The sequence below is a fragment of the Bombina bombina genome, chromosome 2 (genome assembly GCF_027579735.1).
Source record: "Bombina bombina isolate aBomBom1 chromosome 2, aBomBom1.pri, whole genome shotgun sequence".
Lineage (NCBI taxonomy): Eukaryota > Metazoa > Chordata > Amphibia > Anura > Bombinatoridae > Bombina > Bombina bombina.
The window spans coordinates 471,071,035-471,096,415 of NC_069500.1; the positions used below are offsets into that span (position 1 = coordinate 471,071,035).

Sequence of the window (25,381 nt, forward strand, 5' to 3'; positions counted from 1 at the left end):
CTCTAACTTTTTATCCATTGGATCTGAAAAAGCACAGCTATCCTCCACCGGGATAGTGGTACGCTTAGCTAAAGTAGAAACTGCTCCCTCCACCTTAGGGACCGTTTGCCATAAGTCCCGTGTGGTGGCGTCTATTGGAAACATTTTTCTGAATATAGGAGGGGGTGAGAAAGGCACACCGGGTCTGTCCCACTCCTTAGTAATAATTTCAGTAAGTCTCTTAGGTATAGGAAAAACGTCAGTACTCGTCGGTACCGCAAAATATTTATCCAACCTACACATTTTCTCTGGGATTGCAACTGTGTTACAATCATTCAGAGCCGCTAACACCTCCCCTAGCAATACACGGAGGTTTTCCAGCTTAAACTTAAAATTTGAAATGTCTGAATCCAATTTATTTGGATCAGATCCGTCACCCGCAGAATGAAGCTCTCCGTCCTCATGCTCTGCATATTGTGACGCAGTATCAGACATGGCTCTAGCATTATCAGTATACTCTGTTCTCATCCCAGAGTGATCTCGTTTACCTCTAAGTTCTGGCAATTTAGACAAAACTTCAGTCATAACATTAGCCATGTCTTGTAAAGTGATTTGTAATGGCCGCCCTGATGTACTTGGCGTTACAATATCACGCACCTCCTGAGCGGGAGATGCAGGTACTGACACGTGAGGCAAGTTAGTCGGCATAACTTCCCCCTCGTTGTCTGGTGAATGTTGCTTAACATGTACAGATTGACTTTTATTTAAAGTAGCATCAATGCAATTAGTACATAAATTTCTATTGGGCTCCACCTTGGCTTTTGAACATATTGCACAAAGAGTTTCCTCTGTGTCAGACATGTTTAAACAAACTAGCAATTAGACTAGCAATGGATGATTAACCCTTAATATCAGAAAAAACGTATAACAATTGACAATATAAGCGTTTTTATCACAGTCAAGCACAGTCTCACAGGTCTGCTGTGAGTGATTACCTCCCTCAAAACTAGTTTTGAAGACCCCTGAGCTCTGTGGAGACGTCCTGGATCATGCAGGGAGAAAAAGACAGACTGTGACTGAATTTCTGATGCGTAGAAAAAGCGCCAAAATAGGCCCCTCCCACTCACACTACAACAGTGAGGGAAGCTCAGTAAACTGTTTTAATTTAAAACAACGGCAGCCATGTGGAAAATAAAGCCCAAAACATTTTTCACCAAGTACCTCAGATAATTAAACGATTTATCATGCCAGTAAGCGTTTAAAATCTAATATATGAAATGTCATTAAAAAGCCTGCTGCTAGTCGCTCCCACTGCAAGTTAGGCTAAAAATTATATGCATACAGTATTTTCCCAGTGAAGTGCCATTCCCCAGAAATACTTAAGTGTAAACATATATACATGTCAGCCTGATACCAGTTGCTACTACTGCATTTAAGGCTGTACTTACATTATATCGGTATTAGCAGTATTTTCAAAGTCAATTCCATTCCTTAGAAAATAATATACTGCAACATACCTCTTTGCAGGTGAACCTGCCCGCTGTCCCCTGATCTGAAGTTACCTTACTCCTCAGAATGGCTGAGAACAGCAAACGGATCTTAGTTACGTCCGCTAAGATCATATACAAAAAACTCAGGTAGATTCTTCTTCAAATTCTGCCTGAGAAGGAAACAACACACTCCGGTGTCGTTTAAAATAACAAACTTTTGATTGAAGATATAAAAAACTAAGTTTAAACACCACAGTCCTCTCACACATCCTATCTATTAGTTGGGTGCAAGAGAATGACTGGGTGTGACGTAGAGGGGAGGAGCTATATAGCAGCTCTGCTTGGGTGATCCTCTTGCACTTCCTGTTGGGGAGGAGTTAATATCCCATAAGTAATGATGACCCGTGGACTGACTACACTTAACAGGAGAAAGACAGAAGTCTGCCGAGTTCAAAATATACAAATCTTTATACTTACAAAAAAGCTCCAGTTGAGCTTAAATAAATCCCATTAAAAATGTGACCCATTTAACATCAGCAATCATATCCCTGAATTCTGTTTCTAGCCAGAAATGTATCTAAACATTCCAAGTTCTAGATCGCTAATAGCATTCACTGTGTCTGTTTAGGTTGACAAGCTGCAGAGTTTACAGTCTGTACGAGCAGAGCTTTATGCCTTCATTAGTGAATATAAAATTCTTTTGTAGCAGTCTTTTCTGACACAGAACCTTTTGTTTTCTCTATTAGTGGGCAACTACCATCCTAGATATTGAGAGGTCATTTCCAGTCTTCATGAGAAAAGCTTTCCGCTCAGGGGAGATGGTAACGGTCGGTAAGAATTCTGACGGAACTCCAGATCGACGCTGGTGTTTTAGGTAATAGCATTGTTTAGTGTTACCCTGATCATGTTAGTCTTATTTTGCTATCATTAGCTTAAAAGGATGGTAAAGTCAAAATTAAACTTTCATGATTCAGATAGAGCATTCATTTTAAGTAACTTTCCAATTTACTTCTATTATCGAATTTGCTTCATTTTTTTGTATCCTTTGTTGAAAAGTATACCTATTTAGGTTTGAGCAGCAATGCACTATTGGGAGCTAGCTGCTGATTGGTGACAAGCACTTGCGCGTGCGCGCACACACGCACGCACCCATGCACACACCCCCCCATACATACACACGCGAACACACAAACAAACACATGCACACACAAGAGGAGAGTTGATGCACAGCTTAGCAAACACTCCTAACTATCACTACAGCAGCAAAGCAAACTACTTGCTTTCTATGCTGTGCCTTCTTTCATTTTTTCAGGTTGCTTTTCAGCCACAAGTTTAGCAACCTCTAGTGGTGATTAGAAAAACTGCAGCCCTGTAAACAACTTGCTCTGAAATCTGATTCTGCTTGAGCAGCAGTGAACCCCCTAAAAGGATGCACCCGGTAGCAGTGTAGACCAGTGACACCCCTATAGTTATGCCCTGGTTTCTAAAATTCTTGATGAAGAGACATCTTAGATAATCTTTCCAGGGCAGAGAGTTTTAAATCATTGGGCCCTAAATCTGAACTGGCAAACTTTACATAAATAAGAATCCCAATAGCCACAGAATTGTCCTAATAATAAATGTAACCTTCCACATACAATTTTATACAATAACCAGCTAAAACACCAAACCATATCCCCAATAAATCTCAGGGCCAGTCTGTAGTTGTGGGAATCAGTGAATGCAGTGTTGGCTATATAAAACAAAAGAAAGGATATCTGAGCTGAATAAAAACCTTTATTTAAAAAAAAAAAGGAAATGCTTTTCTCGGCTTAAACAAACGGCTGTTTTGTTAGGCTACAAAATACAATAATTACAACTACCAATACCCTTAATTAAATACTTTGGTTGATTTCTAATACAGAATGTAGACAAAATTGAATGCTAATGTAATCTCTTTTGTATACACTATGACATAACAAAGCATTTAATTTACCCTGGGTGGGGATATACTTCCTAACTGTTTAGTGCCTTCTCGGGGAGTCCAAATGTTTGTGAAAGAAATGGCTGCCTACAGCAGTTCCACAATCCATATAGCTGTTTCTGAGATTAAATGTATGGTTGTGTTTTGAGACATATTTCTTATTATTTTTCGGTTGAAGTCTTTCTGGGCACTAAGGTCAGTTGGTTTCTTTCAAACAAAAGTCTATTAATTTTGTAATCTGTTTCCGGCTGCCTGAAGTCTGTTGCAGAAGTCTACCCTGCATGTGGTATGTCCCACTGCTATAATCATCACTTGTGACCATATCCGATCAAGCAAAAAGTTACCAATTATGATCAGCTGATGAACTTTTCTGATTGACAGACCGACATAACTCTCATTACTTCTGGCTGTGAGAAACCAAGTCCCCAAATACCATTTGAGAGTTTCTAGAGAATATGAAGAATGTTACTGTATTATGATCATGATTTGATTTTGAACTATTAAAATATTTTTTTTACATTACATGAGATTTAAAAGCATTTATTTTCAGCCATATTTACTTTATATTCTATTCTATATTGAGCTTAGTATTTAAAAACTATATAATTTACTTGATGGTCCTATAATCTACTAGGAGGTTATTCTGTGAATCCACCACCATTTATGTTTGCCCTTTAGTGTATTTAATGCATCAGTGGCAGCAAGGTTGTTAATTGTTACTGGTTCCCAAAGGCAGCTCTAGTCATTAGGAGGGGAGTGGTGAGTCCTGTGCAAAAAATGCTGGATAATTAGCATATTAATGAAGTCTCCAGCTAAACCACAAGGCACAGCATGAAATAACAGATGGTATTTAAATCTTCTAGTAAATATGAGAGACAAGCCTTGAAAGGGAATTATGACAGCATTTAATGGAATATCTGTTATAGATTTATAATTAGTCCTCATTAGACCGTTTGTATTTTATCTTTTTGTGTAAAGTGAGGTTGTAAAGGTTATCTCATTTTCATAGTCTGTTTGTGGCTCTCCATGGAATCATCAGCACCCATGCACATTAATTTGAGGTTAACCCTTTTTTATTGTATGATGCATTTTCTAGGGCAGCCTGGTGTAAACTGAAAACTAAAACCAAATGTCTCTGTAATTGATGGTGGACATTTTCATGTTGGCAACGGCTGTGTCTAGATTGACAGCCAGCAACAGTGTAAATAAAGGAAGTTTGGACAGCCAGATATAGGGATATAAAAGTGCAAAAAGTGAAATCCTCTAATATAATAGAGCATTGTAATTTTGTGTTATTGATTGTATATAACCATTTGCCTAACTCCTGTAAAGGGATTAAACACATGGTTAAAGTCAGCTCAAGAGCAGCGAAGCACAACTAGGAGTTTTCTGAACACATCTGGTAAGCCAGTGACAAGAGACAAATTTGTGTAGCCACCAACCATAGTTAGCTCGCAGTAGTATAGGATATGTAAGTATTATTGTTCAACAAAGGATGCTAAAAGAACAAACATTTGAAAAAATAAGTAAATTTAAAAGTGTCTGAAAACTAAATGCTTATGCCCTATCTGAATCATGCAAGCTTTTTTTTTACTTTTCTATCTCTTTAAGCATATTAAAAATATTTTTACTTTTTAAAAGTTTAAAAGCTGTTTAAAGTCAATGTAAAACTAAAAGGAAATTCTTGTTGGCATACAACTAGGTCCCAGGACTCTAATGACGAATGAGAACAACTTGCACAGAAAAATATACTGAAAAGCAAGGCATGTTTTGCTAACAAAATGACACTGGCAAGTCTTGTCTGAATTTGCATATAAAGTAAACGTTGGCTGGTTCAGCAAACAATGCATTCAGAAAGTTTTCATACTTGACTGGTCTTCAAGTCTGGTCTTCAAGTCAAGTCTTCAAAATGACAGGAAAGTTGTGTAATTATAAGGAGTTTTATTTCCTTTTAAGGATTTACACATGCAAAGTAAAAACACCAGTCTTTATAACTTCTAGTCAGTAGCAGACTTATACATCCATATGGAAACCAGGAGGCAGCTATTTGTAAAAAGATAAACTAGTCCTTCTGCACTAGTCAGACCAAGGCCACAAGTATTTTATTTTCTTTGTTGCATCAAACATAGATAATTATTTAAATGGATTCTAGTTTTTGTTTTATGTTAAAAAAAAATGTTCCTGTACCGAGGAAAAACTGTTGGTTTTATACTTGTGAGGCTCTGCCCAATAATAAAACCGTTCTCCTTATCAACCAATGAGCATTATTCAGTCCTAGAGGCTCAGTTGTGCACAAACATGTTCTTCCATGATTTAGATTGAATATGCAATTTTAAACAACTTTCCATTTTACGTCTACTATAAGTTTTGTTTTTGTTCTCTTTATTTTAGAATCCTTTATTGACTGCAGGAGCACTATTGCAGTGCTGTAAACTAAGTGCTGATTGCTTGCCGCACTGATATGCCTCTTGTCATTGGCTCACCCAGTGTGTTTTGCTACTTCCTGTTAGTGCATTGCTGCTCCCAAGCATACTTGTCAACAAAGAATACCAAGAGAACGAAGCAGATTTGATAGTAAAAGTAAATGGGAAAGTTGGTTAAAATTCTCTATCATAATCATTTTGACTTTTCTGTTCTTTTGCCCTTTGTTCATGCATAAATCTTTTTAATGTGTTTTTAAATAATGCTGATTCAGTTTCATGATAGACATTTTAGCGGTTACTGTCCCTTTTAAATTGTTTAAAGATTGTGGTGAAATGCGGGGCATCCTTGCTTCGTCTGCCAAGACCACTTGAATATAGAGAATAAAAATTGCTTTAGTGGTACTCAGGGCCGTCTTTAATATTGACTGGACCCTGGGCGATAATGTTCTTGCCCCCCCCCCCCATGCAATTTCGCTCTCCACCCCAACATCCCAAAAAAAACCTAAATCAATTTTTTTTAATTATTAGCCCAGGAGTGGATTATCCACTGCTGAGCTAATCATTTAAAAAAATTAAATAAATTGCAATATGTGAAACTGGACCTAAACAGTACTAATAAGTAAATAAATATATAAATTCCTCCACTGTGGATTCATTTAATATTCTTTTGAATGTGATTCTGGTGTGAGGTTAGCTGGTTAAAGAGATTTAGGGCAGCCAACAGGAGCAAAGCAAGGTAAAGACTGAGGAGGAAGCATGGCGGTGCCGTATAAGTTTACTGACTGGAACACCAGAACTACTATGGGAAGCTGTAAAATCTGAGACAGAGAGAAAACAAAAACTATAAAAATAAACCTTACATTAATGTGTGAAGTATCAGCATGACACTATACATCAGCCACAGCAGCACATGTCACTTCTTTGCTAGGAACAAGTTCCCTCTCACCTTGCACTAGACAATGCTGCATGGGGAGGGTTGTGTGTGCACTCACTTATTATTCCCACTGACACCTTTCTACAAAGCGCTGTTACCCTAAAAAACTTCAGTTAGTTGATCTTAGGGCCACAGCAGAAAGAGCAGGGCTAAGGGGACCAGCAGACTAGATGCTGTCTGTCCAAGGCTGCATGGATACAGTGTGAGATGAGTCACACAGCCTCAAGACTGAAGAGAGCAGTGTATGCAGCTGCACAGATGCTCAAATCCTCATGTGCCTGCCGCTCCAGCTTTCTGCTGCATGCGCTTACAGTCAGCCCTACCCAGAAACAATCCCTACCACCAGAGCAGTTACCTGGTAACAGTGGTAACCCCAGTAGGACCTTTTATGATGCAGTGGGAATGGCTGGATGCTGAGTTAGGGCTTAGCATTCAGTGCTGCACAGTGCACATCTAAAACAGCACATGGAAATAGCTTGGCATATCACATGACACCGGCACGGTCTGGCACAGTTTAAAAAATATATATATAAGCAGAGTACTTTTGACTGTGACAGTATTAGGACTGAATGTGTGTGTTCCCCATGTCAAATCAGCAGTCTGGTATGAACCATAAAAAAAAAAAAAAAAAAAAATTTTTTTTTTTTAGTACTCTTGGGCCCCTCAACAGAAACTGGGCCCTGGGCAGCTGCCCCTTTTGCCCTGTGTTAAAGACGGTCCTGGTGGTACTGTGAAGGCCTGAGGGATACATGTGGAAGGCTGATAGTATTACAAGTATATTATGTATTCTATTGTTTGTATTATGAAAAATATTTGAGGTTTTCATAAGTGGGGGGGGGGGGGCTGTGCATATAAAACAAACACCTCCCACCCATCCCAATGTTGCTGGATTGTCACATGTAGGAAGGTCTAGTGTTTTTCCTGCCTGGAGCTTTTTGGCAACCTGGTTTACAGGAACTGCCCAGTCCCACCCACAAAATACCTTGGCCCCTCCAATTTACAACCACACCTCTCCCACAAAATGCCAGTGGGCAACCCCCAAGTTTTATAAATTCCCTGTCCTCAAAGCCTCTGGGAAATGTTGAGAGGTATGGACTCAGGACATAAACTCTCTCCTTGCCTCACACAGTCAATGGAAGGAATAAATTACTGCTGCATAGAAGACTTGTAGTATTGATTTTATTGGTGGTTTGGATTTAGTGTTGTAGCATCCCAGCACACCGATCTAGGTCCCACAGATGCTGGAGTTGCTCATTTAATTGAGTGCAGCATGATGGGAATTACTATTCCCATTATGATTTTTGTAGTTTTAAAGCACAATTCTGACAGCCACAGGGACAGTATGGCAGTAGAAAAAACAGGACAAAGGCAAAATTTACAGATCACGTCACCTGGGACAATGTTTTGGAGGTTACCATGGCACCCTGGTGCTGTGATTTTGTTGAGCCCTATTGAAGGTCCACATAATTCCTGTCAGAGTGACTAAAATTTAATTTGAACAAAATAAACGTTTTCTTGTAGTTGCCTAAAGATCAGGAAATAAAAGCAGTACAATACATAAACTTAAATGTGACTGATCATGACTTGTTCAATTACTTTTCATGCTGTTCTCCATCTGGAGATCTGGAGGTGCTATGTTCATCACATTATTTAATACAGCTTATTTGCCTCCTATGGATTGCTTTGTGCAGATTGTATTACAGAGCTGGACGAAATTCTGCAAAACGCATGTACGTGCTGCAGAATAAAATGTGACAGGTGATAGCAAACTAGTTAACCACTTAGCTGCCTGTGAGGGTGACAGTGTATTGCTATGCAGTGTGTAGCAGCCTTCTCTGGATACCAAAGACTTGAACCTCCCAAACTTGATGCATATTTACTTGAAACAATTTACAATTGGGCTTTGCTTTCCTAGATAGGAGCCCTAGTTGTTACTTATGCATAGTCACAGTTCTATATATTGATACCTTTTGTCCACTGTGTTTTTAACAGTTTGCTTGAAGTGGGTAAAAATGTACAGATTTCTTTCATTTTTCTGTGAATAAAATATTCCAAGCCTTTCAATTATTTTGGAAAATACTAGTTAATGTTTTAGTTTTTTAAATTAAAAGAATTAACCAAGAAAGTAGTATATCTGCATTGAATTACTGTCAGTAGAGCTCCCCAGGCCGGATTTTGAGACTATTTAACAAATGTTTTCAGAAAAGATTTGTGCGGTTCACAAAAAGCTATGTCAACAATAAAGTAGTGTGCCGATAATGCATTTGTCCGAGTATAATATCCTTTATGTCATGTCCTTTGTTTTAGGGTTGATGAGGTGAACTGGTCCCACTGGAACCAAAATCTTGGTATTATTAATGAGGATCCTGGAAAGAATGATACTTATCAGTATTACGGGTTTTCCCAGACAGTTCGACACTTACGAAGAGGTAGGTGTGATCTATTGTATTAAATTTGAAGTACCATAAACATACCAGAGTGGAACATTTAGTAGGAGATTGTAATTGAGATAAACATATCCTCTTTGTTCTTCTGACTATATTCTATTTTCTTCTATATATTCTGGGAAACAGGTGTGATTGGAGATTCTAGCATTAATAACATGGATATTTTTTTTGATAGTGCTTATCAAACCATGTATTTTCTGAGGTGTCACATAAAAGAAGGGATGACTGTTAAAAGATCACAAGTTACTTATGGCAGTGCTTCTTTGCTCCAGTCACTGAAGAACCCTACGAGTCCAAATTGTAATATTTTGTTTCTAAGCTACTCATCTTAATTCTTCGGCTATTCCATAGTACAGTTGTTTAACAGTCTCAAATCATTTAGTCAGCAAAATAATGTAAATCTGGCATGTTAGTGATGCTTCTGGCATTGAGAAACACTGGCTTATGGAATCTTACCTAAATATTTTGGACCCAAATTCTCAGCAACCCTTGCATGGGCACACTTCACTCAATTCTGTAAAAGAAAAAGGTTGGCTGAACATCAATGCCCCAGCAAGTGCTGAACTTTCTCCCCTAAACTGTAATGAAGTTCTCTGGAATGAAGAATCTTGCTGCAGAGAGTCAATGTGGTAGAACCCAGCACTAACAACGTTTTTTTAAAGCAAATGCAAACCAAATGGCTGTTTGTCTTGTTAAGTGTATCCAGTCCACGGATCATCTATTACTTATGGGATATTCTCCTTCCCAACAGGAAGTTGCAAGAGTTCACCCACAGCAGAGCTGCTATATAGCTCCTCCCCTAACTGCCATATCCAGTCATTCTCTTGCAACTCTCAACATAGATGGAGGTCGTAAGAGGAGTGTGGTGTTTTATACTTAGTTTATTTCTTCAATCAAAAGTTTGTTATTTTTAAATGGTACCGGAGTGTACTGTTTATCTCAGGCAGTATTTAGAAGAAGAATCTGCCTGCGTTTTCAAAAAATATGATCTTAGCAGAAGTAACTAAGATCCATGGCTGTTCTCACATATTCTGAGGAGTGAGGTAACTTCAGAGGGGAATGGCATGCAGGTTTTCCTGCAATAAGGTATGTGCAGTTAATATTTTTCTAGGGATGGAATTTGCTAGAAAATGCTGCTGATACCGGAGTAATGTAAGTAAAGCCTTAAATGCAGTGATAGCGACTGGTATCAGGCTTATTAATAGAGATACATACTCTTATAAAAGTGTAATTTAAAACATTTGCTGGCATGTTTAATTGTTTTTTTATATATGTTTGGTGATAAAACTTATTGGGGCCTAGTTTTTTCCACATGGCTGGCTTAAATTTTGCTTAGAAACAGTTTCCTTAGGCTTTCCACTGTTGTAATATGAGTGGGAGGGGCCTATTTTAGCGCTTTTTTGCGCAGTTAAAATTACAAAATGAATCATCCAGCTTCCCTCAGCAGTCCCATGAATACTACAGGACATCTCTAAAGGGCTTCCAAAATAGTTTATAGGGAAGGTAATCCACAGCACAGCTGTGACAGTTTTATTGTGTCTGTTAAAAAAGTCTATTTCGTTTTTTTGATCCGTTTTTTGCATTAAGGGGTTAATCAGCCATTTGCAAGTGGGTGCAATGCTCTGTTAACTTATTACATATACTGTAAAAATTTCGTTTGATTTACTGCCTTTTTTCACTGTTTTTCAAATTTTGACAAAATTTGTTTCTCTTAAAGTTTCTAAATCACTGCCGTGTTCTTCATTCCATCCGCGCCCTTCGGTGGCTCGGCACATGAATGTAAATGGCCTAATGGTAGCGGCAAGGGACATAGTACCGTTTGCACGCCTACATTTTCAGACCGCTGCAACTATGCATGCTCAGTTAATGGAACGGGGATTACACAGATTTGTCCCCTTCTTAAATCTGGACCAAGAGGCCAGAGATTCTCTTCTCTGGTGGCTATCTCGGGTCCATCTGTCCAAGGGTATGACCTTCCGCAGGTCAGATGGGACAGTTGTTACAACAGATGCCAGCCTTTTAAGTTGGGATACAGTCTGGGACTCCTTGAAGACTCAGGGATAGTGGACTCAGGAGGAGACCCTCCTTCTAATAAATATTCTGGAACTGGGAGCGATATTCCATGCTCTTCAGGCTTGGCCTCAGTTAGCAACTCTGAGGTACATCAGATTCAGTCGGACAATATCACGACTGTGGCTTACATCAACCATCAAGGGGGAACAGAAGTTCCCTAGCGATGTTAGAAGTCTTAAAATAATTCACTGGACAGAGACTCTCTCTTGTCTATCAGCTCTCCATATCCCAGGTGTTGAGAACTGGGAGGTGGATTTTCTAAGTCGTCAGACTTTTCTCCCGGGGAAGTGGGAATTCCCTCCGGAGGTCTTTGCACAAAATCAAGCAGGAGAGTGCTTTGGTGTTTTTAACAGCGCCTGCGTGGCCACGCAGGACCTGGTATGCAGATCTGGTGGACATGTCATTCTTTCCATCATGGTCTCTGCTTCTGAGACAGGACCCTCTACCTCAGGGTCCTTTCAATCATCTAAATTAAACTTCTCTGAGATGGACTGCCTGGAGACTGAACGCTTGATGTTATCAAAGCATGGCTTCTCAGAGTCAGTCATTGATACCTTAATACAGGCATGAAAGCCTGTTACTAGGAAAATTTAACAGGTATATAGCATAAATATCTTATTGATATGAATCCAAGGGTTACTCATGGAGTAAAGTCAGGATTCCCAGGATACTATCTTTTCTCCAAGATGATTTTGAGAAAAGGGTTGTCAGCTAGTTCCTTAAAAGGACAGATTCCTACTCTGTCTATTCTTTTGCACAAGCGTCTGGCAGATACTCCAGACGTTCAGGCATTTTGTCAGGCTTTGGTTAGAACCAAGCCTGTGTCTAAACCTGTTGCTCCGCCATGGAGCTTAAACCTGATTATTAAGGTTCTTCAAGGAGTTCCGTTTGAACCTCTTCATTCTATAGATATCAAACTTTTTATCTTGGAAAGATCCTTTTTGGTAGATATTTCCTCGGCTCGTAGAGTCTCCGAGTTATCTGCTTTACAATGTGATTCTCCTTATCTGGTCCTCCATATGGATAAGGTAGTCCTGCGTATCAAAACTGGGTTTTTTACCTAAGGTGGTATCTAACAAGAATATCACTCAAGAGAGTGTTGTTCCATTCTTGTATCCTAATCCTTCTTCAAAGAAGGAACGTCTATTACACAATTTGGACGTGGTTCTTGCTTTAAAGTTTTACTTACAAGCTACTTCAGATTTTCATCAAACATTTACTTTGTTTGTTGTCTACTCTGGACAGAGGAGAGGTCAAAAGACTTCAGCAACCTCTCTTTCTTTTTGGTTAAAAGCATAATTCATTTAGCTTATGAGACTGCTGGACAGCAGCCTCCTGAAGGGATTACAGCTCATTTTACTAGAGCTGTGGCTTTCACTTGGGCCTTTTTAAAATGAGGCTTCTGTTGAACAGATTTACAAGACGGCGTCTTGGTCTGCGCTTCATACTTTGCTTCTTCTTCGGAGGCTATTTTGGGAGAAAGGATTTTTTTCAGGCAGTGGTACCTTCCGTTTAAGTACCTGCCTTGTCCCTCCCTTCATCCGTGTACTTTAGCTTTGGTATTGGTATCCCATAAGTAATGGATGATCCGTGGACTGGATACACTTAACAAGAGAAAACATAATTTATGCTTACCTGATAAATTTATTTCTCTTGTAGTGTATCCAGTCCACGGCCCGCCCTGTCATTTTAAGGCAGGTAATTTTTTAATTTAAACTACAGTCACCACTGCACCCTATGGTTTTTCCTTTCTCTGCATGTTTTCGGTCGAATGACTGGATATGGCAGTTAGGGGAGGAGCTATATAGCAGCTCTGCTGTGGGTGAACTCTTGCAACTTCCTGTTGGGAAGGAGAATATCCCATAAGTAATGGATGATCCGTGGACTGGATACACTACAAGAGAAATAAATTTATCAGGTAAGCATAAATTATGTTTTTTTCCACTTACTTTAATAGTGTTTGCTTCTAGTGTAAGTCTTTTTCTCTTTCAGTGCAATACCTTTGTGTAATTTAAAACTACATATGTGCATATGTTGACATAAAACAGGGAGAACTGCAGGTGTAACATGCATAGATAATAGGATGACATCTGTGAAAGAACTTCAACAAGAAATACCCCTATTCAGTCTCATTTTACATTTATAAAATAAAGCATGCTTTACATTTTTTACTTTTTGATATGATTTTAACTTTATTGTTTTTAAATTACATTGTTCATTTAAATACAATCTTTCATGTGTACTATGCAATTTAAATGTACATTTTGCTGTGTATTTTGAATATGAACTATAATGCCTACTATTATTACACTTTTTAAATGCATACTTTATAAATGATTTTTACATAGGACTTAAAATTCATTTTTAAACTGTTAGTTTGATTGAGCGCTATATATTGTAATCTATGTGTTATTTCTTCACATATGGTACTCGTCTGTTGAGGTTAATTTAACCATATCAGAATCCTGTGAAGGACTTCATAGGGCTGACTGATATTTTTAGAGAATCGGGTCCTTTAATCTTAAAATGTTTTTAGTGACATACATTGTGTCATTTTAATATGTTTAAATCACTCACTTTCTACTTCTGAATATTTTTTTTATTTCTATTAAATATCTGTTTGTTTTATGTTCAAGGTTTGTGTAGGTCATTGTGAAGTTAGCGAGGGATAAATAGACGATCACAAATAGCTTTTAATGCTTTATTGGAGATACAACTTGTACATGTGAAATAGATATGTCTGTGTGTAGTAACACAATTATAGGCAGCTGGTCATAATATGTAGACACTAAGGCCTAGATTTAGAGTTCGGCGGTAGCCGTCAAAACCAGCGTTAGAGGCTCCTAACGCTGGTTTTGGCCGCCCGCTGGTATTTGGAGTCAGTGATTAAAGGGTCTAACGCTCACTTTACAGCCGCGACTTTTCCATACCGCAGATCCCCCTACGCCATTTGCGTAGCCTATCTTTTCAATGGGATCTTTCTAACGCCGGTATTTAGAGTCGTTTCTGCAGTGAGCGTTAGAGCTCTAACGACAAGATTCCAGCCGCCTGAAAATAGCAGGAGTTAAGAGCTTTCTGGCTAACGCCGGTTTATAAAGCTCTTAACTACTGTACCCTAAAGTACACTAACACCCATAAACTACCTATGTACCCCTAAACCGAGGTCCCCCCACATCGCCGCCACTCGATTAAAAATTTTAACCCCTAATCTTCCGACCGCCACCTACGTTATACTTATGTACCCCTAATCTGCTGCCCCTAACCCCGCCGACCCCTATATTACATTTATTAACCCCTAATCTGCCCCCCACAACATCGCCGCCAGCTACTTAAAATAATTAACCCCTAATCTTCCGACCGCAAAGCGCCGCCACCTACGTTATCCCTATGTACCCCTAATCTGCTACCCCTAACACCGCCGACCCCTATATTATATTTATTATCCCCTAATCTGCCCCCCTCAACGTCGCCGACACCTGCCTACACTTATTAACCCCTAATCTGCCGAGCGGACCGCACCGCTACTATAATAAAGTTATTAACCCCTAACCCGCCTCACTAACCCTATCATAAATAGTATTAACCCCTAATCTGCCCTCCCTAACATCGCCGACACCTACCTTCAATTATTAACCCCTAATCTTCCGATCGGAGCTCACCGCTATTCTAATAAATGTATTAACCCCTAAAGCTAAGTCTAACCCTAACACTAACACCCCCCTAAGTTAAATATAATTTTAATCTAACGAAATAAATTAACTCTTATTAAATAAATTAATCCTATTTAAAGCTAAATACTTACCTGTAAAATAAATCCTAATATAGCTACAATATAAATTATAATTATATTATAGCTATTTTAGGATTAATATTTATTTTACAGGCAACTTGGTATTTATTTTAACTAGGTACAATAGCTATTAAATAGTTAAGAACTATTTAATAGTTACCTAGTTAAAAAAATAACAAATTTACCTGTAAAATAAATCCTAACCTAAGATATAATTAAACCTAACACTACCCTATCAATAAAATAATTAAATAAACTACCTACAATTACCTACAATTAACCTAACACTACACTATCAATAAATTAAATAAACACAATTGCTACAAATAAATACAATTAAATAAACTAGCTAAAGTACAAAAAATAAAAAAGAACTAAGTTACAGAAAATAAAAAAATATTTACAAACATAAGAAAAATATTACAACAATTTTAAACTAATTACACCTACTCTAAGCCCCCTAATAAAATAACAAAGCCCCCCAAAATAAAAAATTCCCTACCCTATTCTAAATTAAAAAAGTTACAAGCTCTTTTACCTTACCAGCCCTGAACAGGGCCCTTTGCGGGGCATGCCCCAAGAAGTTCAGCTCTTTTGCCTGTAAAAAAAAACATACAATACCCCCCCCCCAACATTACAACCCACCACCCACATACCCCTAATCTAACCCAAACCCCCCTTAAATAAACCTAACACTAATCCCCTGAAGATCTTCCTACCTTGTCTTCACCATACCAGGTTCACCGATCCGTCCTGGCTCCAAGATCTTCATCCAACCCAAGCGGGGGTTGGCGATCCATAATCCAGTGCTGAAGAGGTCCAGAAGAGGCTCCAAAGTCTTCATCCTATCCGGCAAGAAGAGGACATCCGGACCGGCAAACATCTTCTCCAAGCCGCATCTTCTATCTTCTTCCATCCGGTGCGGAGCGGGTCCATCTTGAAGCAGGCGACGCGGATCCATCCTCTTCTTCCGATGTCTCCCGACGAATGACGGTTCCTTTAAGGGACGTCATCCAAGATGGCGTCCCTCGAATTCCGATTGGCTGATAGGATTCTATCAGCCAATCGGAATTAAGGTAGGAATTTTCTGATTGGCTGATGGAATCAGCCAATCAGAATCAAGTTCAATCCGATTGGCTGATCCAATCAGCCAATCAGATTGAGCTCGCATTCTATTGGCTGTTCCGATCAGCCAATAGAATGCGAGCTCAATCTGATTGGCTGATTGGATCGGCCAATCGGATTGAACTAGATTCTGATTGGCTGATTCCATCAGCCAATCAGAAAATTCCTACCTTAATTCCGATTGGCTGATAGAATCCTATCAGCCAATCGGAATTCGAGGGACGCCATCTTGGATGACGTCCCTTAAAGGAACCGTCATTCGTCGGGAGACATCGGAAGAAGAGGATGGATCCGCGTCGCCTGCTTCAAGATGGACCCGCTCCGCACCGGATGGAAGAAGATAGAAGATGCGGCTTGGAGAAGATGTTTGCCGGTCCGGATGTCCTCTTCTTGCCGGATAGGATGAAGACTTTGGAGCCTCTTCTGGACCTCTTCAGCACCGGATTATGGATCGCCAACCCCCGCTTGGGTTGGATGAAGATCTTGGAGCCAGGACGGATCGGTGAACCTGGTATGGTGAAGACAAGGTAGGAAGATCTTCAGGGGATTAGTGTTAGGTTTATTTAAGGGGGGTTTGGGTTAGATTAGGGGTATGTGGGTGGTGGGTTGTAATGTTGGGGGGGGGGTATTGTATGTTTTTTTTTACAGGCAAAAGAGCTGAACTTCTTGGGGCATGCCCCGCAAAGGGCCCTGTTCAGGGCTGGTAAGGTAAAAGAGCTTGTAACTTTTTTAATTTAGAATAGGGTAGGGAATTTTTTATTTTGGGGGGCTTTGTTATTTTATTAGGGGGCTTAGAGTAGGTGTAATTAGTTTAAAATTGTTGTAATATTTTTCTTATGTTTGTAAATATTTTTTTATTTTCTGTAACTTAGTTCTTTTTTATTTTTTGTACTTTAGCTAGTTTATTTAATTGTATTTATTTGTAGCAATTGTGTTTATTTAATTTATTGATAGTGTAGTGTTAGGTTAATTGTAGGTAATTGTAGGTAGTTTATTTAATTATTTTATTGATAGGGTAGTGTTAGGTTTAATTATATCTTAGGTTAGGATTTATTTTACAGGTAAATTTGTTATTTTTTTAACTAGGTAACTATTAAATAGTTCTTAACTATTTAATAGCTATTGTACCTAGTTAAAATAAATACCAAGTTGCCTGTAAAATAAATATTAATCCTAAAATAGCTATAATATAATTATAATTTATATTGTAGCTATATTAGGATTTATTTTACAGGTAAGTATTTAGCTTTAAATAGGATTAATTTATTTAATAAGAGTTAATTTATTTCGTTAGATTAAAATTATATTTAACTTAGGGGGGTGTTAGTGTTAGGGTTAGACTTAGCTTTAGGGGTTAATACATTTATTAGAATAGCGGTGAGCTCCGATCGGAAGATTAGGGGTTAATAATTGAAGTTAGGTGTCGGCGATGTTAGGGAGGGCAGATTAGGGGTTAATACTATTTATGATAGGGTTAGTGAGACGGATTAGGGGTTAATAACTTTATTATAGTAGCGCTCAGGTCCGCTCGGCAGATTAGGGGTTAATAAGTGTAGGCAGGTGTCGGCGACGTTGAGGGGGGCAGATTAGGGGTTAATAAATATAATATAGGGGTCGGCGGTGTTAGGGCAGCAGATTAGGGGTACATAGGGATAACGTAGGTTGCGGCGGTTTACGGAGCGGAAGATTAGGGGTTAAAACTGTAATGCAGGGGTCAGCGATAGCGGGGGCGGCAGATTAGGGGTTAATAAGTGTAAGGTTAGGGGTGTTTAGACTCGGGGTACATGTTAGGGTGTTAGGTGCAGACGTAGGAAGTGTTTCCCCATAGGAAACAATGGGGCTGCGTTAGGAGCTGAACGCTGCTTTTTTGCAGGTGTTAGGTTTTTTTTCAACTCAAACAGCCCCATTGTTTCCTATGGGAGAATCGTGCACGAGCACGTTTTTGAGGCCGGCCGCGTCCGTAAGCAACTCTGGTATCGAGAGTTGCATTTGCGGTAAAAATGCCCTACGCTCCTTTTTTGGAGCCTAACGCAGCATTTGTTTTAACTCTCGATACCAGAGTTAAATTTATGGTGCGGCCAGAAAAAAGCCCGCGGAGCGTTAACAGCCCTTTTACCGCCGAACTCTAAATCTAGGCCTAAGCAAGAATTCCAGTTCCTGCAAAAGATGGAGAGGATGACCGTTTTGTACTAGAGATCATTCGTGCAGGTCTTTTCTATGAAATAAAACTTCTTCACGTGTTCATATGAAACGGAAATGTTTTAACCACTCGTCTGTTCTTCCCTTTTCCTTTAAATGCTGCATGTGCAGGTCCTCAAGATACATAAGCACATAGTCCCTTCAGTTTTTCTTGTGTGAAAGTAGAAACTTAATGAACATTCCAGACAAAATTGGTGTTATGAGATGCAGGACATATGCAGAACACAGCAATGATGGTACAACTCTATTTTATTACAGAGCACAGAAACATACATCTATTCAGGTTGATTGTACTAACTAACTGCGACACAGAATCCCGGACCTAAGCCCTGCCCCCAAACTAGTGACATCACATCCTGCTCTCATCACATCTTCCCCTTTTTCAAAGGCGAAGCATACATTTGAATATAACAAATAACAAGGTATACAAACAGAGTATACAACAAATTTTTTTTTCGAACAATATATAAACAAATAGGTTCAGAAAATATAAACACATAAATTACATCCTGACTTGGACATCGGGGTAGACTACCCTAGTCCACAGTGACCATGGGATTATTCTGCCCATACTTCCGGTCACTGTTCTAGCTAAAGTCAGTCCCTATATCGGGCCGGAAGTTTCACCACTCTTCCGCTTGATGTAACTTTGCATGAACTGTCCTCTGATACAGAAGATGGTGAATAAGAGTCCGCTGGAGGCAAAGATATATCCCCGCTGTGATCTTGCTGAGGGGAAGGCACCTCTCTTAGAACAGGGAATCCCACCGGCGGTGGTACTGAGGCATCCGGTTCCAGACTCTCGGGTACAGGCTGAAGATGTCTTCGGTTACGGCGTGTAACCGTCCCTCCATCAGTAAGGACTGTATAAGACCTTGGTTCTGGAGAGCGTCCAATTACCGTAGCAGGCGTCTTCCATTTCTTCTCATCATCCAGTTTAATTCTGACACTTTGCCCCGCATTCAGTTCCTGTAAGGGCCTGACAGAATGTCTCCTGTCGTAGAAGAAACGATAACCCTTTTTGGCCTCTTCATCCCTCCTAAGGACTTCGTCCCGACGAACAGGGCCAGGCGGCTTGAAGACACCCACTGAGGGTAAAGTGGTGCGAATCTAGCATCAGCTGTGCCGGGCTAAACCCGGTGGCTTAAATGGGCGTCGCACTGTATGACAAGAGGGCTAGGAACGGCTCAGATTGCTTTAGAATTAATTTTGTTGTTTGAACTGCCCTTTCAGCCATTCCGTTGGCCTGCGGATAATGTGGACTTGACGTGGAATGTACAAAGTCATATTCCCTGCTGAAAGCACTGAACTCTGTAGAAGCGAACTGCATACCATTATCACTCACCAGCTCCATTGGAATGCCCCACCAGGCGAACAAGCTCTTCAAACTAATGATAACGGCTTGACTTGTGATATCATTCAGAGGTGCAATATCCAAATACCTGGAATAGTAGTCGATCACAACAAGGAACTTTTTCCCGTGCAGTTCACACAAATCAGCAGCTATTTTCTGCCACGGCCCCGCAGGCAGCGGAGTAGAAATCAAGGGCTCCCTTCTCTGAGTAGGTCGGTGTCACCGGCAAAAGGCACATTTAGACACGTGATTTGCAATGTCGGAGCTGATCCCAGGCCACCACACAGCTGTAGCTGCCCTTTCTCTGCACTTTGTAAAGCCTAAGTGGCCATCGTGGATCCTGTTCAACATCTCCTTCCTCATGCTGACAGAAATTACGATGCGGTCTTGGAACAGCACCAACCCCTCCAGCTCCGTGAGCTGCGACCTCTCTGGCTGGTAAGAACTTAGACATCCAGGCTGCCCGGCTCTCGGGCCAGCCTTCTTTTATGTACTTTATAACCTCTTGCAGATCTGTGTCCAAATATGCCTCTTTCTTTATCTCCTCCAGTTTCCTTGAAGAAATGGACTAAGAGGCCAGAACTGAATCAACATACACTTTCACATCAGATTCAGTGGAGGATTCTTCAGCAGCAGCCAGCGGGAGCCTGGATAGTGTATCCGCCACAACCAGTTGTTTCCCCGGCACATGTACTGCCTGAACATTGAACCTAAGCAGTCTTATTAAAAGTCTCTGGCATCTTAAGGGTGTTTTGTCGATATCATAAGAGTTGATTAGAGGGACTAGCGGTTTGTGGTCAGTCTCCAAACTAAATTTCTCCAGACCCACTAGATAACGCTGAAAGCGCTCACAGGCCCAAACTGCAGCCAGGCACTCTTTCTCAATTTGAGCGTATTTTGATTCCGCAGCCATCAGTGTGCGGGAACAATAGGCGATGGGCTGTAGTTTATTTTCATTTAACTGCAGGAGAGCAGCCCCCAACCCATAACTGCTTACATCAGCACTAACCACAGTCTTTTTGGAAGGGTCGTAGAACCCCAGCATTGGGGCAGACCCCATCAGGAACTTGGCCTGCATAAAAGCTTTTTCTTGTGAAGGTCCCCAGACCCAGGCAACGTCTTTCTTTAGCAACTCTGTGATAGGGTGTAGAACTGTTGATAAATCTGGAAGAAACTTGCCCACATAATTTACAAGGCCCAATATCTGTCTTAGCTCATGTACATCAGAAGGACTTTTCATCTGTTCAATAGTGCACATTTTCACGGGGTCTGGCTTGATGCCATCCCCATTGATGATATGCCCAAAGTAACATAATTCAGTTTTCCTAAAATGGCATTTCTCTTTATTTAACTTCAGCCCAGACTCTTTGATAGCCTGCAGCACACAACATAAACGCTGATCATGCTCCTCCGCTGTAGACCCATACACCAGAATGTTGTTCATGACGACTGCCGTGCCCACGTGGTCACTTAGGAGAGAACTCATTTCCCTTTGAAAAATTTCTGGAGCAGAGGATATCCCAAAAGGGAGTCTGCAGAAGCAAAACCGACCTACAAGTGTGATAAAGGTAGTCAGTTTGCGGCACTTTGGATCCAGGGGGATCTGCCAAAAGCCACTAGAAGCGTCTAATGTAGAAAAGAACTTCGCCCCAGCCAACTTTGGAGCTATGTCTTCTAATGTCGGCAGCACAAATCTCTCTCTCTTCACTGCCTCGTTCAACCTTTTCAGGTCCACACAGATGCGCACCTTTCCATTTTTCTTTGCAACCGGAACAATGGGGGCACACCAGTCAGTTGCTTCAACAACCTCTTCAATAACCCCCATGACTTCAAGCTCTTTCTCCACTTGAGGCATGAGCGAGAATGGAATTCTACGGGGAGTAGAAATACTGTATGGGACTGCGTCACTTTTAAGTGCTATACGAACTGGCTTGCAATTCAGTAGGCCCAATTCGCCAAACATATCTTCGGAGATCTCATTTACTCTGGCCACGAGGCCCAAATCACAGGCTGCTTTTCTGCTTAATAAATTGCTAACACACTGGCCTCGAATCACATGCACCCACATGGTGAATTTTCTTTGCTTGTACTCACAGCTGGCAAGAAATTTCCCCGCACAATCAATGCGGCCACCGGGACTATGGACATTTGTAGTAACCTTCGCCAGCTGGGGCTGTCGAGGCAGTTTCATAAATTCAGCAAAAGACATTACAGTGATATCTGCTCCTGTGTCAATCTTAAAATCAACTTTGGCTCCCATTACAGTAAAAGTAACTGATCACTGTCCACCTGCATCTCCTTAATGTATTCAGTTTTACACACCACTTCAAAATGGCCCATTCTGTTACATTTTCGGCATCTTTTATCTCTGGCCGGGCATATAACACTCTGATCATGGGCATGGTAGCACCGTGTGCATCGGGCATGCTGCGCCCATCCACTTCTAGGCCTGTCCATTATTTTAGATCTACCGCTCACACTGTGCCTTTCACAAGCAGTTTTCCTGGACTGTTGCACTTCATCCACAATACTCTCAGACCTCAGATCAGCACTTTGCTTTTTCACCAGTTCACTCTGGCGGGCCATCCTAATAGCCCCATCTAACGTTAAATCAGGCTCTAACTGCAGCTTCAGTGAGACTTCAGCATCTGCAATTCCAATAACTATTCTGTCTCTGATTTGCTCTTCTTTAGCAACACCAAACTCACAGAATTCAGCTAGTTCATACAGGCTGCGCACAAATGACTCCACAGATTCTCCCACACGCTGATTACGTTTGTGAAAACAAGCTCTCTCATGAATCACATTTCTTTTAGGCACAAAGTGGGCACTGAGTTTATCCATAACTATATCAAAGTTAAATTCTTCCCCTTCTTGAAAAGTAAAAGCATTGAACACTGGCTCCACATCTTTCCCCATAGAGTATAAAAGAGAATTAACTTGTACTTCCCCACTCTCCTTGTTCAGTTTGGAAGCAATCCTGAAGCGCAGAAACCGCTGACGCCATGTGGGCCAAGCTGCAGGCTGATAGAAATCAAAAGGCTCAGGTGGGGTAAACTTTGACATTGTCATCGATCAGGAACAGAAGCGCAGGCCAGAACTTCTGACACCATGTCATGAGATGCAGGACACAGCAATGATGGTACAACTCTATTTTATTACAGAGCACAGAAACATACATCTATTCAGGTTGATTGCACTAACTAACTGTGACACAGACTCCCGGACCTAAGCCCCGCCCCCAAACTAGTGACATCACATCCTGCTCTCATCACAATTGGGATGGATACGTGTGCATTTCCCTTTTGCATGTATTGGCAAAAATGCTTCTAGTAAAAGCTATAGCTGTTTCAAGAGGGTATTTAAGTATGCTCTGTGCACCAGCATTTTAAACACATCATAAGATACGTATATCATTCATTAATGATTCAATGTGTATCATTGCTAAAATAATATAAGCTCCTCTGGCTCTCTGAGAAAATGCTGTGTTTATAATGCTGGTGCACTGAGGATATCAAGTTGTGCTTCACATGCACGTGCAGAGAAAATTGTCCTGCAAGTGCCACTGTACAGCTGATTATATTAAATGGGGAGGGCAACGCTTGCAGGACACCGTTTAAAGGTAAATTTGGGATATTTACTCTCCTTATCACATTGAAAATCTGCTAATGTTTAAAGGGACATACCTATATATAACTTATTTAATTATTTTAATGTATAGTGGCCATTTAAAGGGACAGTAAAGTCAATATAACTTTAGCGATTCAGATAGAGTATGCAATTTTAAACACATTTCCAATTTACTTTCATTATTACAATTTGCTTTGTTTTTTGGTTTCTCCTGTTGAGTATACTTAGGTAGGCTCCGGAGCAGAAGTGCTTTAATGGGAGCAAGCTGGTGATTGGTGACTTCACATATAATCCTATTGTCATTGTTTCACCAGGTGTGTTCAGCTAGCGTCTAGTATTACATTGCTGCTCCTGACCTTATCAACAAAGGATACCACAAGAACAAAGCAAATTTGGTACTCCAAGTAAAAGTTTTTTTTTAAAAATGTCATACTTTGTATGAATCAAGAATGTTTCATTTTGACTTTACTGTCCCTTTAAGAGCAATCAGTTTTTAGCATTTTAAGTATGTAAACATAATTTAGTACAAATGTTACAAATATTTATATGAATATGATGTTTCATGCTATTTTACTTCCTTGTTCTGTGACCCTGAATGTTACAACACATTAGCAGTAAATGCTGCTAGTTAGAATCTTGTGCTGTAAAAAAAAATGACTTATACCAGTGCTTGACATATTTGTTTGAGATTTAAAAGCCAGTCCTAAAAGTTAAAGGGACACTGAACCCAATGTTTATCTTTTGTGATTCAGACAGAGCATGCAATTTAAAGCAACTTTCTAATTTTCTCCTATTATCAAATGCTCTTCATTCTTTTGGTATCTTTATTTGAAAAGCAATAATGTAAGTTTAGATGTCGGCCCGTTTTTGGTGAACAACCTGGGTTGTTCTTGCTGATTGGTGGATAAATTCACCCACAAATAAATAAGTGCTGTCCAGGGTACTTACCAAAAAATGCCTGGCTCCTTAGCTTAGATGCCTTCTTTTTCAAATAAAGATAGCAAGACAACGAAGAAAAATGTATAATAGGAGTAAATTAGAAAGTTGCTTAAAATTGCATGCTCTGTCTGAATCACAAAAGAAAAAAAATTGGGTTCAGTGTCCCTTTAACACAACCACAGGATTAGTTAAACAGCTGTATTAAAGGGATAGTTAACACCAACATGTTATTGTTTAAAAAGATACATAATCCCTTTATTTACCATTCCCCAGTTTTGCATAACCAACACTGTTGTAGAAATATACTTTTTACTTCTGTGATTACCTTGTATCTAAGCTTCGGCAGACTGCCCCCTTATCTCAGATCTTTTGACAGACTTGCATTTCAGGCAATTAGTGCTGACTTAAATAACTCCACTTGTGTGAGCACAGTGTTATTTATATGAAACACATGAACTACTAATGCCCTCTAGCTGTGAAAAACTGTCAAATGCATTTAAATAAGAGGCGGCCTTCAATGGCTTAGAAATTAGTATATGAGCCTACCTAGGTTTAGCTTTCAACTAAGAATTCCAAGAGAACAAAGCAATTTTTATGATAAAAGTAAATTAGGAAGTTGTTTAAAAATACATGCCCTATCTGAATCATGAAAGTTTAATTTGGACTTTACTATCCCTTTAACAAATTTGCTGACAATAACACACCTGTATCTTGTCCCGCTGCCATTTCTGTAACCGGAAGAAATTCAAGCTTTGGACACTGTGTGCTGTCTTAACAAACTGCAGATGAATCAAGCAGAGGTTATAAAGCCCTTGCAAAAATTGAACCCCTCCATCTTTGACTGCGCAGCAGTCTAGGACTTATAGATCCCAGCAGTGTGGCCTAGGAAAGGTCTTGTAAGTCCAGGCGATATGTAAGTTGTGACTACTGCGGCAAACAGTTGTGGTAAAGTGTGGGGAACTCATGCGTGCTCCAAACAAAGCCAACAGGGTCTAATTTTAAGGCACCAGTGGTGCCCTGAAGACCAGGTTTGTC

The 25,381-nt window shown here is 40.0% G+C and overlaps 1 protein-coding gene across 1 annotated transcript in view; it reads left to right on the top strand.

Annotated features, from left to right (window-relative positions):
- The window catches only part of TRPV4 (transient receptor potential cation channel subfamily V member 4), a 305,278-nt gene that overhangs the window by 259,649 nt on the left and 20,248 nt on the right, over positions 1-25,381 (top strand). Inside the window, exons 14-15 of the mRNA XM_053702109.1 lie at positions 2,216-2,343; positions 9,097-9,218. Of these exons, the coding sequence (XP_053558084.1) occupies positions 2,216-2,343; positions 9,097-9,218 (250 nt within the window). The remainder of the gene's footprint in view (positions 1-2,215; positions 2,344-9,096; positions 9,219-25,381) is intronic.